Consider the following 13,955-nt stretch of genomic DNA (forward strand, 5'->3'; position numbering starts at 1 on the left):
GAACGTTTTGTACCACTTTTTGTGCTCAAAAGCCCCCCTCCTCCATTAATTTCAATGATCCTGTTTACATTTGAGCATCATGTCGCCTGTAGCAAAATGCCCGTCACTTGTAGCAAGTACATGAGCTACCTTTTGGCAGATTCTGCCCTTCTTGGCCCCATAGATTTCAATAGAAACACTCAAACGTGCGTTTGTGCATATTTTCACGTGCGTCTTGTCCAATGGCATCAATGTGCCGCAATCTGCTCATTACATGTGCCACATAAACTTAATAATCGGCTAACTAATCGATTTTGAAAATAATCGTTAGCTGCAGCTCTAGAGTGGTCATTATATTGATGTACACACCTCTCGTCATAAAGCAACGTTTCGGGGTCCCTTCATCAGGCATGATGAAGGGACCCTGAGTGGCCCCGAAACGTTGCTTTATAACGAGAGGTGTGTACATCAATAAAATGACCATTCGAAGATTTTACCTTGGTGTGCTGGTGATATACTTTACTATTTGGATTTGAAGTTTCACCATCCATTATCACTGCAGCACCCACTTTAAAGGGACATACCAGTAAGTAGTGCGGTGGGAACCTCCTTTAAAAATATGCACAAATGTGCTGAAAACGCACTTATTTCCACAGGGCATAAGTGTGTTTTTACCCCTAAAATACTCTATGCTTACCCTTTATTATAATGGTTAAAGAATGCCATTTATGTATTATATTGGTTCCTTTCATTTACTGTTTTTTTTTTGTTGTTTTTTTTTACCCTTTTTGTTTTTCTTTCCAGAATAAAATCCATAGTTACCCAGTCATTTGGACTGTCAGTTGGAAAGCTGACACAACTAACAAGGGTCTGTTACTCTTTACTGCCATGTCAAATCCCCTCAAACAGGTTTTTAACAAAGACAGAACATTTCGCCCCAAGCGTAAGTTTGAGCCAGGCACACAGCGATTCGAGTTGCACAAGAAAGCCCAAGCATCACTCAATGCAGGTCTAGATTTGAAGTTGGCTGTTCAGCTTCCACATGGAGAAGACTTAAATGACTGGGTGGCAGTTCATGTTGTAGATTTTTTTAATCGTATTAATCTTATTTATGGTACAATCAGTGACAGCTGTACTGAGCAGTCTTGTCCTGTTATGTCCGGTGGTCCGAAATATGAATATAGATGGCAAGATGAAAACAGATATCGAAAACCTACAGCATTGTCTGCTCCAGAGTACATGAATCTTTTAATGGATTGGATAGAGGTTCAAATAAACAATGAAGGACTGTTCCCTACAAATGTTGGTAAGTTTTTTTGAGTTTTCCATTTATCTTTTATATAAGGGGTGTCTGTGCGGAATTTTTTTTAAAAAAACTACTTGTCCAAGGGCTAAAGCGGGGGCCGAATCTACTTGTCCCAATACATAAGAATAGTTTTATTCAAAACTAGAGATGCACCAATACCAGTTTTTGGGTATAGAGTACCGTTATTTTGCTTTCGGTACTTGCCGATACCGAGTATCGGTGCTTCCCTTGGCATAGAGCAGGCTTCCTGGGCAATTAGGAAGCCGGGCAGCGGGTAGTGACATGATACCTGGCTTCCCGATTGCCAAGGAAGCCGACTCCATGTTGTTTGGCCGGCTTCATTGTGATTGGCCGGGAAAGCGGCTTCCCAGCCAATCAGTAAGGAGCTGGCTTCCTGACCAATCAGGAAACCAACTCCATGTTCCCCTATGGCACTGTTGGTCAGAGAAAATCTTCCTCTGACCGGAAGTTCCGGTACTGGGTAAGGTATCAGAGCATTTGGGCGAATACAAGTACTCGCCCAAATACTCTGTATCGGTGCATCCAATCAAAACTGTATTTGACTATGCTAAATAGTGCTTCTCATTGGTCAGATAGTACACCTGTACTGGCAGAGGGTAAGGACTGTTCGCCGAAACGTAAGTATAGCCGGGTATTTGATCGGGTAATTCCATTTTCCCATATTACCTGGGAAAGTGAACTTACCCTTTCATGCACATTGTAGGAGAGTTCTGCTGCCTGGCTACCACAATATGGCACAAAGTGGAATGGCGGCAGCACTCAACGCACACACACAATGTCCTACGCATGCGTTTGTTTGCATGAAGATGGCAGGAGCGGCAGGGTTTTTTTTTTTTTTACTTTCACTTATTTTACATTTTTTAATACATATTTTATTTTTTTTCTAACTTTTTATTACACGATCGACATTTTAGTTGTGTGACACGGTGCATTATCATGCATGCAAGAATTAGCCATCAAAAGATGGATACACTCTGTCCATAAAGGGATGGACATGGTCTGCCACAATACTCAGGTAGGCTGCAGCATTTAAAAAATGCTCAGTTGGTAATATGGGGCCCAAAGTGTGCCAAGAAAATATCTCCCACACCATTACACCACCAGCCTGAACCGTTGATACAAGGCAGGATGGATCCATGATTTCAAGTTGTTTTTGCCAAATTCTGACCCTGCCATCTGAATGTTGCAGCAACAATTAACTCATTAACCCAGGCAACATTTTTCCAATATCCTATTGTCCAGTTTTGGTGAGCCCTTGTGAATTGTAGCCTCAGTTTCCTGTTCTTGGCTAACAGGCACCACATGTGGTCTTCTGCTGCGGTAGCCCATTTGCTTCAAGATGCTCTTCTGCATACCTTGGTTAGGAGTAGTTTTTTTGTTACTGCTGCCTTTCTGTCAGCTTGAACCAGTCCGGGCATTCTCCTCTGCCATCAACCATGTATTCTTGCCCAGAGAACTGCCACTCACTGGATATATTTTTTTTTTTTTTTTTTTTTTAATATTATACATTTTTATTGGTAGTATCTCAATAAACCATACAGGACAATACATGGTGCCTGGGTGGCAATCATCACAGATAAATTTCCCGGAGGGCATCAGGGCAATGGTGCTTGTACAGGCAGCGTCTAGATAACGGTAGGTACCTCTTCCATATGTAGGACTCGCTTGACGCAGTAGGGTATCAAGTAGGGCAGTAGCGTGGGTAGTAATCGGGTAATGTGAAATCATGACTTTTACATGTTATATAGGGGCGCACTTTCTAGTCATGGTTCATGTCATATTCAGCTGTCTGAGTATAAATAGAGGTTCCGTAGGCACGCTCCACCTGGGGGGTGTAGTGTGTGATGAGCAGAGTACAACGACCCACACATCTTATGAATCCTTCATACCGATAAGTATTACAGAGGGTTCCTGAGCTGAGCGATCCCAGTTGTTGCCCATAGGCCACAGCCAGGTTGCAGGAGCTGCGGCACCACATAAGACAAACATCAAACAGCACGACATGTGGTAGGGGGGACAAACAGAGGGATGAGAGATGGTCGAGGAGTCAGGTGTTAGCGGGTATAGAAATTGTCCGGCTATGCGCGGGCATCAATGGGGCTTCATTGTAGAGAAGAAAAGGATGGGTACATCATAAAGTGCAGAGGCGGCGAGGAGTGTTAGGGTCTAAGTATTTGTCGATCCAGGGGGACCAAGTAGACTCAAATTTGGACATTTTATCATTTAAGTTGTGCAGTTCGTATTTCATGGGCCATAACCCAATGAATATGGTTAATTTGTGCTGGTGATGCTGAGCGTTGACGTCAGCCAGTTCTTTGCTATTTCCCTCTTTGCTGAAGTGCACATATGCATGGCAAGGTTAAATTGTTTACGGGAGAGACAATGTGGTCTACAATTGAGAAGTGCAAAGTAGGGGTCCCTGTTTATTGTTTTCATGAACAATGATGAAAGAAGGCTGAAGACTTTTTCCCAGAAGGCAGAGACCCGTAAGCAGTCCCACCATATGTGTAAAAATGTGCCTCCATCGGGACATCCCCGAAAGCAGTTGAGGTTATATAGGGCCACTCTAGCAGGCACTAGGTACCACCGCATTATGACCTTATAATTAATCTCCAGCATGCCTGCGCATCGCGAGCTGCTCCTGGTATTAGCCCAGGATTGGTGCCAGATCTCTTCATCCGTTACCGGACCTAAGTCATTTTCCCATTGGGACACATAAGAAGGAGGGGGTGTATCTGTAGGGGAGATTAGAATGGAATAGAGAAGTGAGAAGTCCTGGGCTATGTGGGTCTTCGCTACAAATTCTTTCGAATGGGGACATTCGGCTGGGGCCACTGGGCTTTGGGGTGGACAATGTGATAAAGTTTTTTATTTGGAGATATCGAAAGAGCTCCTTACTCGGGATCTGCTTGTGTTCTTGTAAGTACGGGAAAGGTTTCACACCCGACTCAGATTGTAATTGCCAGAAATAGGTGAGGTGCCGTTCGGTCCAGGCCGAAAAGCATGATGGATGCCTGAGGGCTGGGGTGAACGAGGGGTTGGCAAGAAATGACATAAGGGGCAAGTGCCCGGAGAGAAGTCCGTAAGCAGTTTTAGTGGAATCCCATAGTCTTGAGTGAGTAGGATATGATCGGGTTAGTAATGGTTGGCCTGTGTTTCGGGGCCAGCCAAAGGAGGTTCGCAGCGGACATAGGTGACACTAGAGTATTTTCCAAAACCACCCAGGCCGGGACCTCAAATAGCCAATGGTATTTCACTAGTTGCCCAATCTGTGCCGCTAGGTAGTGTTTAGAAAGACTTGGGACAGCCAGACCACCTCGAGATTTTGGTAAGTATAACGTGCGTCTAGGGACCCTAGGTCGCTTATTCCCCCATATAAACTCAAAGATATGAGTTTGGAGTTTCTTGAGGGCCTGGGCTGGGACAGCTACTGGCAGGACTCTAAAGAGGTATAAAATTTTGGGTAGAAGGGTCATTTTGACCGCTGCTATCCTTCCTAGCCAGGATAGATGGTAATGGGACCAAGTCTTTAACATGGTGGAGAGTTTAGTCAACATGTCCGGATAGTTTGCAGTGTGTAAGGATTGGTAGGAGTGACCCAGTTTAATGCCCAGATAGGGGAGATGATCCGTGCGCCAGGAATAGGGGTGGCTACTGCGTAGGGACTCAACCAGGGTTGGAGGTAAGGAGATATTTAATGCTGTGGACTTTGAGTCGTTAAACAGGAGCCCAGAGATATTGGCAAAGTCCGAGAGGAGTTTTGTGAGGTTTGGCAGGGTTACTACAGGGTTTGTTATAAAGAGTAGCGTATCGTCCGCAAACAGACATTTCCCTAATCATCTTCTTCCAGGACAGCAACCTGAGAGATGATTGGTTCCACCTTCTACAGGAAACACAATTAGTAAAACAGTTAAAAGCCCCTCCCCTTCCACTTCCCCTCGTACCTCAGTTTAGATTGTGTTTCCTACCGTCCAGGACCACGTCACGTTTGTTCTTTTCTTCCTGAGCGTTTGGCCTTAGTCTGCAGAGTCTTTCTCTCCCCTCTCCCCTCTCCCCTCTCTCCTCTCTCTCTCGTGTTTTTTCTCTGTTCTTTGGACACGCCTCTCCAGCAGGTCTCACCGAATCACATTCTTGATTGCAGAGTTCAGAAAGACTTGTCTTGTCCAAAGGTCTTGCTGGTCAGCTAGATTAGTGTCACACAGGAAGAAGGTTCCATCAGATGCCCCTGCCCCCATCCCAGCATACATGCCTTGCTGACACAGGTGTGGGCAGTAAATACCAGCAGGGGGTCGGGCTTGCCCCAGGACATGACAGTCCAGCAGATCTCCTTTGATCAGTGTCCAGCCCCAAGAACCCTTTGATGGTCTTCATTTGCATATCAAACAGCACGGGCAGCTCACGATATTAAGGAACCTTTCCATCAAAGATGTATCATAGATGTCAATTATTTTAACTTCCAACAGGGAGCTAGGAGGTCTTTGAAGGCCACATAGTAAGCCGTTGTAAAGCCATCCGCTCCTGGTCTCTTGCCCCGAGAGAGCGAGGAGATTGGCAATTGTACTTCTCGCTCCGTGATGGGCTCCTCAAACGTGGCCCTCTGCTACTCCGAGAGATGGGGGAGGTCCAGATCTGCGAAGAATTGTTCTGCGCGGTCTGTGGAGAAATTGTCTTGTGAGCCATATAGGCCTGAGAGATGTTGTTGAAAAATATCAAGTACTTTTGTCGGGGTGTTGGTATGGGCTCCGTGAGTAGTCCGCAGCCTGACTGGTTTGAACGAAGGATCTAACCTTCTAAGTTTGGAGGCTAGGAGAGAATCCGCTTTATTACCCTTAAGATAAAATTTATGGGCTGTACGATGTAGTTGTTTGGCTGCATGGTCAGTGAGCAAGAGGTTCAAGGCCTGGCGGGCCGATTCTAGGGCTGTTTTATGCTGTGGAGAGGGGTCTAGAGAAAAGGTTTGGGAACATTCATTGAAGGTTCTTTCAAGTGAGGCCAGTCGTCAAGTCTTTCTCTTTTAAGCTGGGATGACAATTGAATGATCCTACCCCGAAGGACCGGTTTATGGGCCTCCCAGAGGGTGATGGGGGAGATGTCAGGTGAGCAATTTTGAGTTGGATATATTCTGTGATGTAAGAGTTCAGCAGGAGCTTGGAGGAGGGGTCAGTGAGAAGGGAATCATTAAGGGACCAGGTCGGAGGGCTGGGAGCAGGGTAGGCAGATGTATTGTGACCGCGGAGTGATCTGACCATGGAACCGGCAGGATACGGGAGAGGAGGATGTGGGGCATCAGTTGTGGAGGCAAAGATGTGGTCTATTCTGGAGTGGCCAGCGTGAGGGTGGGAGTAGTGTGTGAAGTCACTTTTGTGTGGGTTAGCCTCTCTCCAGCTATCTACCAGAGAGTAGGAGGATATTAAGTCCCTGAAGGGCTTCGCGGCGCGCAGGCATGTGGAAGAAAGTTTAGATTTATCTCGGTGTGGGTACAGTACCATGTTGAAATCACCACACATGACTGCACCCGTCGAGCGGGTATAAACTTTATCAAGGAGGTCTCGAAAGAAAGCAAGCTGATCCACATTCGGGGCATAATAGGAGACAAGTGTTATCTCTCTGTCATCCAGAAGACCCGTGAGGATCAGGTAGCAACCCTGAGGGTCACGGGTCTCCGAGCGACATGTGAAATTTACCGATCTACGGAATTCAATAAGGACCCCCTTCCTTTTACAGGAGTAATTAGCCATGTAGATCTGTGGGAATTGGGAACTAAAGTACTTGGGGCAGGATGTTCTTGAAAAATGTGTTTCCTGGAGAAAAATTATATTAGCATGGGAGGATTGGAAAAATCTGAAGGCTCGCGTCCTCTTGTTAGGGAGTTTAAGCCTTGTACGTTGAGGCTCAGTAGTTTAAGAGACATGATGTGTCAAATAGTGGTAATGTTTTTGGTACTCACCCCACCTGGGCCCACTAGGGGTAGCAGCATCCATTGTCTTCGCCGGCACACAGCCCACAGGATTCAGTAGGAGGACTCCAGAGTGAAAAGAAGAAGCGGTAAGGAAGGGGTGACAAGGGGGAGGGGACAAACAAGGCGGTACACATCAATACACATACGAAGACTGTTTGTGGAAAAATTCCACAACACGCTTGGGACGTTGGATGGATGGGGTCAAAGCACCACTTTCCACCCAAGGTATCCAAGGTATGAGAAGCGCAGTGACGCGCTCACCCAGGCAATGTTACCTGTGAACTATACAGTTTTCAACTTAATGCATAAACATTTTAAGAGGACCAAAACAGAATAATAAACTATGTTTAGGATCGGAATTGCAATTTTTAGTGGTGGGGTAAGGAGTAATAAACAAGTGCCAAGAGATAGTATATGATTAAATTTTCCGGCAAGCGGTAATAGAGTAAGATGGGGTATCTAACATTGCCTTGCAGGGGCATGAAGTGCTTATCTTAATAATTACTAGTTATGACCCAGGAGCAGGCTCAGCAGTGCATAGATAAAGTTAAGTGGAATGGAGAAGGCCCATGCCGTTCACAGTGAGGCCATTGAGCACAGGGCATATCCTAGGCCTGAGAGAGAAGTCTATTGTGACAGAGTCTCGTTCTGGTAACATTGCTCAAATAAGAAAATAAGAGGTAGGGATTAAATGCTAGCAATCGTATAACATTGTGGAGCACTATCACCAATAAAAAGGATGTAGTGTGGGAAAAACAACATGTGAAGGCAAGGATGAGAGGACTGGGTAACCATCACTCCTTGAGAGGGAGTAGTGTTAAGAGTCTGTTCATTTTTCCTGTCAGGACAGGAGCAAGTCCTCAATGTGTCAGACGGTGTTGTTCGATGCGCTACAGTCCAAGGCACTCCAGGAAGAGTAGATTTCTCGGGTGTGGGGCAAAGGATGTCTTTGAAAAACATGGTGGAGAATGTTTCAAGTAGAGACGTTTAGCCCCCAAGTCAGGGAGGTAGTTAGTTTCTCGGAGGCGACAGAGGAACATGGATTCCAGAAAAAGGCAGGTGTTCAGAACAGTCACCAACAAATAACGATCTCGGGTGAGTCCCGCAGCAAACAGTGACGGATAAAGGGGTATCAAAGACCCTAGCCGTCAACCAGAAGACAGAGCAGAACCTCAGCGGGATGTGAGGCATGTCAGCGTGGCGATGTATTTTTAGTGGACATTTTGACTGCAGGGCCTCTTGACTCACCAGAGTTGTTGGGATCCAAGTCGCTCCGGGACCTTTTGCATGAGAGGGCTGCGGAATTCCTTGAATCTGGGCTCGCAGCGTGCGATTCAGCCAGGCCCAAGGCTGCCAATTTCCGTTGGGTCTCCTCTAGGGTGGTGCAGGAGTGGTGTTTGCCTCCATGCGAGAAGAGCAGTCTGAAGGGGAATCCCCATTTTATATTGGATTCGGTGTTTATTGAGGACTTCCAGGCATGGGCGCAGAGACCTGCGTTTGGTAATGGTCGAGGGGGCCAGATCCGTGAACAGCTGATATTCGTGTCCCTGGAAAGTCAGTGGGCCTTGCTGTGCCTTGGCCCTGGCAGCCGCAACCAAGGCTTCTTTGGTGCGGTAGAAGTGGAGCTTAACCAGGATGTCCCGAGGGGGACCATCCGGACGCTACGGTTCAGGGTTCTGTGTGTCCTCTCAATCTCATCGCTCCAAAGGTATGTCCGGGCTAGTTCTTGAAATAGCGCAGTCGTCGTAGAGTATAAGTCCACAATGTGCTCTGGAAGCCCGCGAATGCGGAGATTTGAGCGCCGGGACCTGTTTTCTAGGTCCTCAAGTTTGGATAGTAGCTGTGTGTTTTCCTCACGGAGGGAGTCCATGTCCCCAGCTACCGTGGATATGTCAGTTTTGAGATCCTCACATCTATCCTCCCAAGGCTGCTGTACATCTATCCCTGATTTCTTTAAGTAGCCTGTCAGTAATCTGTTTAGATGTAGATTGCAGTGCTTTCTGCAGCATGGCATCGAATCTCTGCAGGAGAGCCGTTTGTGATCTCTTGCGGGAGCGGTCACCCTCATGACTGTCAGGGTCTCCCTCCCCCATGTCACTGCTAGATATTGAGGCCGTCCGGGCCGTTACCTCATGTGGTCGGGCCGTGGGCGCCATCTTGGCCGAGGCTCTAGCCATCGCCTCATCGATCGGTTGTTGCTTGCCCTTCTGGGGGTTCTTCTTCACCAATGTGGACATGGTTCAGCTCAGGGGGAATTCAGATATCCAATCGTGGTGAGTTGACGAGTGTGGAGCTAAAACACTCCGGGCTATGCAGTGTATTGCCTGGGTGAGCTGCGGAGCCGTCTTAGAAGGTGTCTTCCATCGGCAGCTGCGCGCATGCGCCCCCTCGATATTTTCTCTTTTTACAGACCATATTCTGTAGATCCCAGTAGATCAGCAGTTTCTGAAATACTCAGACCAGCCTGTCTGACACAAACAACCATGCCATGTTCAAAGTCACTTAAATCCCTTCTTCCCCATTCTGAAGCTTGGTTTGAACTTCAGTAGATCTGTGCTAAGCAATACATCCATAAAAGTCATACCAATCACTTTTCTCTGTTAATGTTTTCTTTTCACCTTTTACTAAATAAATACTACCCTTCCTACATATCCTTTCGTTCATAGCAGGAGTACCCACCAAACTATGGCCCATTGATTTCCCTAGACTGGTCACTGCAGTTAGGCATGGTTTGTATGCAGGGCTTTAACGTTGCAAGCTGGAAGGAGAGAGCCACTGTAGGCAGACCCGCAGCGGGTGCCAGGAGCTAGAATGCAGAGCAATCTTAACAGGTGCAGTTATCTTTATCCCGATGGTGCCAGTTATAGTCCTGGCTATGATGTCGCTATGAACAGCAGTGCAGGACATGGAACCTACAAGATAAGTGACCACTGAACCCCAATGATGGATCCCCATTTACTACTGATGCAGGGGCAGTTTATACTCCCACTGACCAGATTCCATCCCCCAGTGTGACAAACCGTGAACTTGCCCTCTGTTTAAAAAAATTTAGGCAACCCTAATAAATATATTACAGAAATTAGGAACCATCACACAAACAGACACCACCCCTGAATATGCAATATATATCAACAAAAGAGAAAAAGGGGCTTTTTGGTGACCTCTGGAAAATACCGGGGAATTGATTCATAAATATAATAAAAATTCATTTTAATACAATCAATTCATAATGTTAATACATATAGATATATATTAAAATGTATCCAGATAAAAATCATAAATAGATGTATGCAACATAAATAACCTCCCTGGAACCCACACAGAAACCATGATTATCAATTAATATATTGGTCATTGCTCTCATTGTATTCATGTCTTATTAAATAATTGTTCTACATGTCAAAAATTCAGCCATGATCTTCAACGCGTTTCGCCAAAGCTTCATCAGGAAAATTGAGAGGTTTACCTATAGTGTTTGTACAGGTATGAGAATAAATTTACAAATGTCTACATGATGATCAATATATCAAAATCATTGATATCAACTAACCATACATATTCAAAGTACAATAGATACCATCTTAATGACTCTTTTGCCGGTGATTGGATATCCATCTGCAGGGGGTCTCCCTAATCAACCATGGGACAGGAACATCAGGGGAGGCAGTGGGAACGCAAGGAAGCCAAATATCTGTCCTAATAGTACCTATGAAGTTGAATGATATTCCAGATCTCTATTCCAGCAATTTGTATAACAATCCATATATCTATAATCCAAGGTTGATAGTCTTGAACAACCAAACTGCCATCTCCATAACAAGGTTATGACCAAATCCCAGAGAGTTAATCGGTCGATATAATTTTTAAGTATTCACTTGTTATGTATATAACTAAAATTTTCTCCCCCCCCATGGAGATTAGGTGTTCGATATTCTTCAGAAGCTCAACTCTATGTATAAACTTGGATGAGACCATTATTGTCATTATATTATGTACCTTATATTTATAAGACTCCTCAGACTGTCAGGGGCGAATTCTTTTCCTCAGGGCGTCCAGCTGTCCCCCCTCCTCCATGTTCACGTTATGCAACCCACACGCCGTCCCACTGACGGCGTCTGACGTGGGCAGATGGGACGGGCCAATAGTCCGCACATGCGCCCTTTTATGAGCGCGTCCGAGATTGGGAGTTCCACTAAATCAGCGTGGCCCCTCCCTACCCAGCTGGCCTGCCCGGTGGGGCCACGCCAAAGGCTAATGGTGTCGTCCCCTCCTGTACACCAGCAGAATCCGGCACCTCCCCCCCCGCCGATGTGAAGGGTGGGCACAGGATCCAGGGCCATCGGTAAAAGCACCGCCACCTCCAGATGGTGCAAATGGGGCTGTGCTTGAGTGCAGACCTTCCCCATCTGGTGTAATAAATGGGAAATGGCCTGAGGTATCCCCACCTGGGTGGGAGAGGGACAGTATACCCACAAATGGATCATGACAAGCATCAGCCAGATTATTTGCAGATGGATATCCAATCACTGGCAAAAGAGTCATTGAGATACATAGTTAATACAATGAGAGCAATGACCAATATATGAATTGATAATCATGGTTTCTGTGTGGGTTCCAGGGAGGTTATTTATGTTGCATACATCTATTTATGATTTTTATCTGGATGAATTTTAATCTATATCTATATGTATTGACATTATAAATGGATTGTATTAAAATTAATTTTTATTATATTTATGAATCAACTGACCTTATTTCTGGATCAATTCCCCGGGATTTTCCAGAGGTCACCAAAAAGCCCCTTTCTCTTTTGTTGAGATATATAGATATCTATATAGATATCTATATAGATATCTATATCTCATCTCCCTAATAAATAGCCACCACTTTCTCCACACTATATAATAAACACAAGAACTATGCAACATATACACAGTGATGGTCCACTTTAGTTGCTTCACACCCTTCAGAAAAACAATCCATTCCCTTTTTGTTCTCTTATTTTTCCCACCACCTTCTGGATTCACTCAACAAACTGATTTGATCTGTAAATTGAAAAAAGGAATAACATGATTTTTCATTGTTCTAATATATGGAAGGTTGATGTTTGCAATCTTTTGTATGAGGTGTGCAAAATGTCATTATCCACCGCCTGGCTTCCTGATTGGTCGGGAAGCCGGCTCCGTTTTCCCTCACGGCACTGCCAGTCAGAGGAAATCTCCCTCTGACCAGAAGTTCTGTTATCGGGGGTAAGTATTCGAGCATTTGGGCGAGTACTCGTATCGGTACCGATACCCGTGTATCTGGGTGCAAACGATAACCAAAAACATTGTGACAAAATCGTTAAAATGCCTTTTATTAATGAATCCTGCAAACACTTTTTGTACTAGTTAGTCTTACCGTTTGTGCAAGTCACTCTTACAAGAGCTACTCTCAGTGCTTCTGCTGCATAGCACAGACCAGGCTGTCTTATAGACAAGCCAATCCTGCTGTGTTTCAGTAGTGGTTGTCAGTGTGTACACTGGGTGGCCAAATCTCTATGTATTTAGCAGAGCTCTGCAGTCACTTTCAGTATATCAGAAGCCCCTGTCATTACTTCTAAAACAAACAGTGGAGCCATGCAGATTACACTGGGAGATCCACTGTTGTTTTTTTTTGTCTCCGGGTGTGCTTCGTTCCCCAACACTGCAGTGTCTTAGGTGAGCCCTGGGCAAATGTGTATGAAGAGGTGTGGAGGGTTAATGGTATGATGCACTTTGTGGAGGGTGGATCAGCTACCCTGACAATCTGTTGTGTGAAAGTGACAAGCATATTGGAAGTTGATAGCTAATGAACAACGTAGCAGGTAAGTTGAAGCAAAAAAATAAAAAACACGGAGTTCCTCTTTTGTTGAATCAGGATATTACCCTACAAGTTTTTTATTTTAATATATAGGTAAATACTTCCATGAGCCCACAACTATTGTTTTAAGCCGTTCATGCTCTAGGTCCTTCTGTAAGCCTATTAAAAGGTATTGACCATAGAGTTGTGGGCAAATTGCTTCATTCCTCCTGAAAAGTGATGAAAATAGAAGCAATTGTCTAATTTCTACCTACATGCCTTTGGTAAGCCATATAGTGTAAAGCAAAGAAAGTGTGAAAATAGATGAATTATTGCTTATTCCAAAGAGATATTCTAAAATGGCCTGGATCAAAGATTAGAAATTGCATCAAAGTGATATTTTCTGTAATTAGTATTACACATGTTCTGTCTTGTAATATACAGTCATCCTATTTAATAGGAGAAAGTCAATCTCATTGTCATCATGTGCATCACATTGAAACTGTGGCAGAAAAGTTAAAGGAGAGAGTTGTCTGAGGAGATCAGAAATAAAATTGTATATTAGCATGTCTAAAGGTAAAGGCTATGCTGCTCCTGTGCAAATTATGATCGTTAAGGTCCATGGGAGTGTAGCCAACCTCCCTGGACATGACTATAAGAAGAAAACTGACCTAAGATTAAACAGAGAACTAAAGTGAATGGTACACAGAGCCAAGGAAAATTTCCTAAGAGATGCAAGCTGAATTCCAAGGTCAAGGTACAGGAGTATCTGATCACACCATCTATCACTTTTTTTTTTTTCCCAACAAGTTTTATTGTTTTGTATACAGATACACATGACAAAGCATTGTAAAATCAAGTTTTCATAGC

At 44.8% G+C, this 13,955-nt stretch overlaps 1 protein-coding gene across 1 annotated transcript in view; it reads left to right on the forward strand.

Moving 5' to 3' along the window:
• The first annotated feature begins 787 nt into the window (after positions 1–787).
• Positions 788–13,955, forward strand: part of LOC108802412 (MOB kinase activator 3A) — a 29,371-nt gene continuing 16,203 nt past the window's right edge. Inside the window, exon 1 of the mRNA XM_018574270.1 lies at positions 788–1,285. Coding sequence (XP_018429772.1) covers positions 868–1,285 — 418 coding nt within the window. The 5' untranslated portion in view covers positions 788–867. The remainder of the gene's footprint in view (positions 1,286–13,955) is intronic.

The sequence above is a fragment of the Nanorana parkeri genome, unplaced genomic scaffold (assembly GCF_000935625.1).
Source record: "Nanorana parkeri isolate BGI_ZX_2015 unplaced genomic scaffold, ASM93562v1 scaffold2848, whole genome shotgun sequence".
Classification (NCBI taxonomy): domain Eukaryota; kingdom Metazoa; phylum Chordata; class Amphibia; order Anura; family Dicroglossidae; genus Nanorana; species Nanorana parkeri.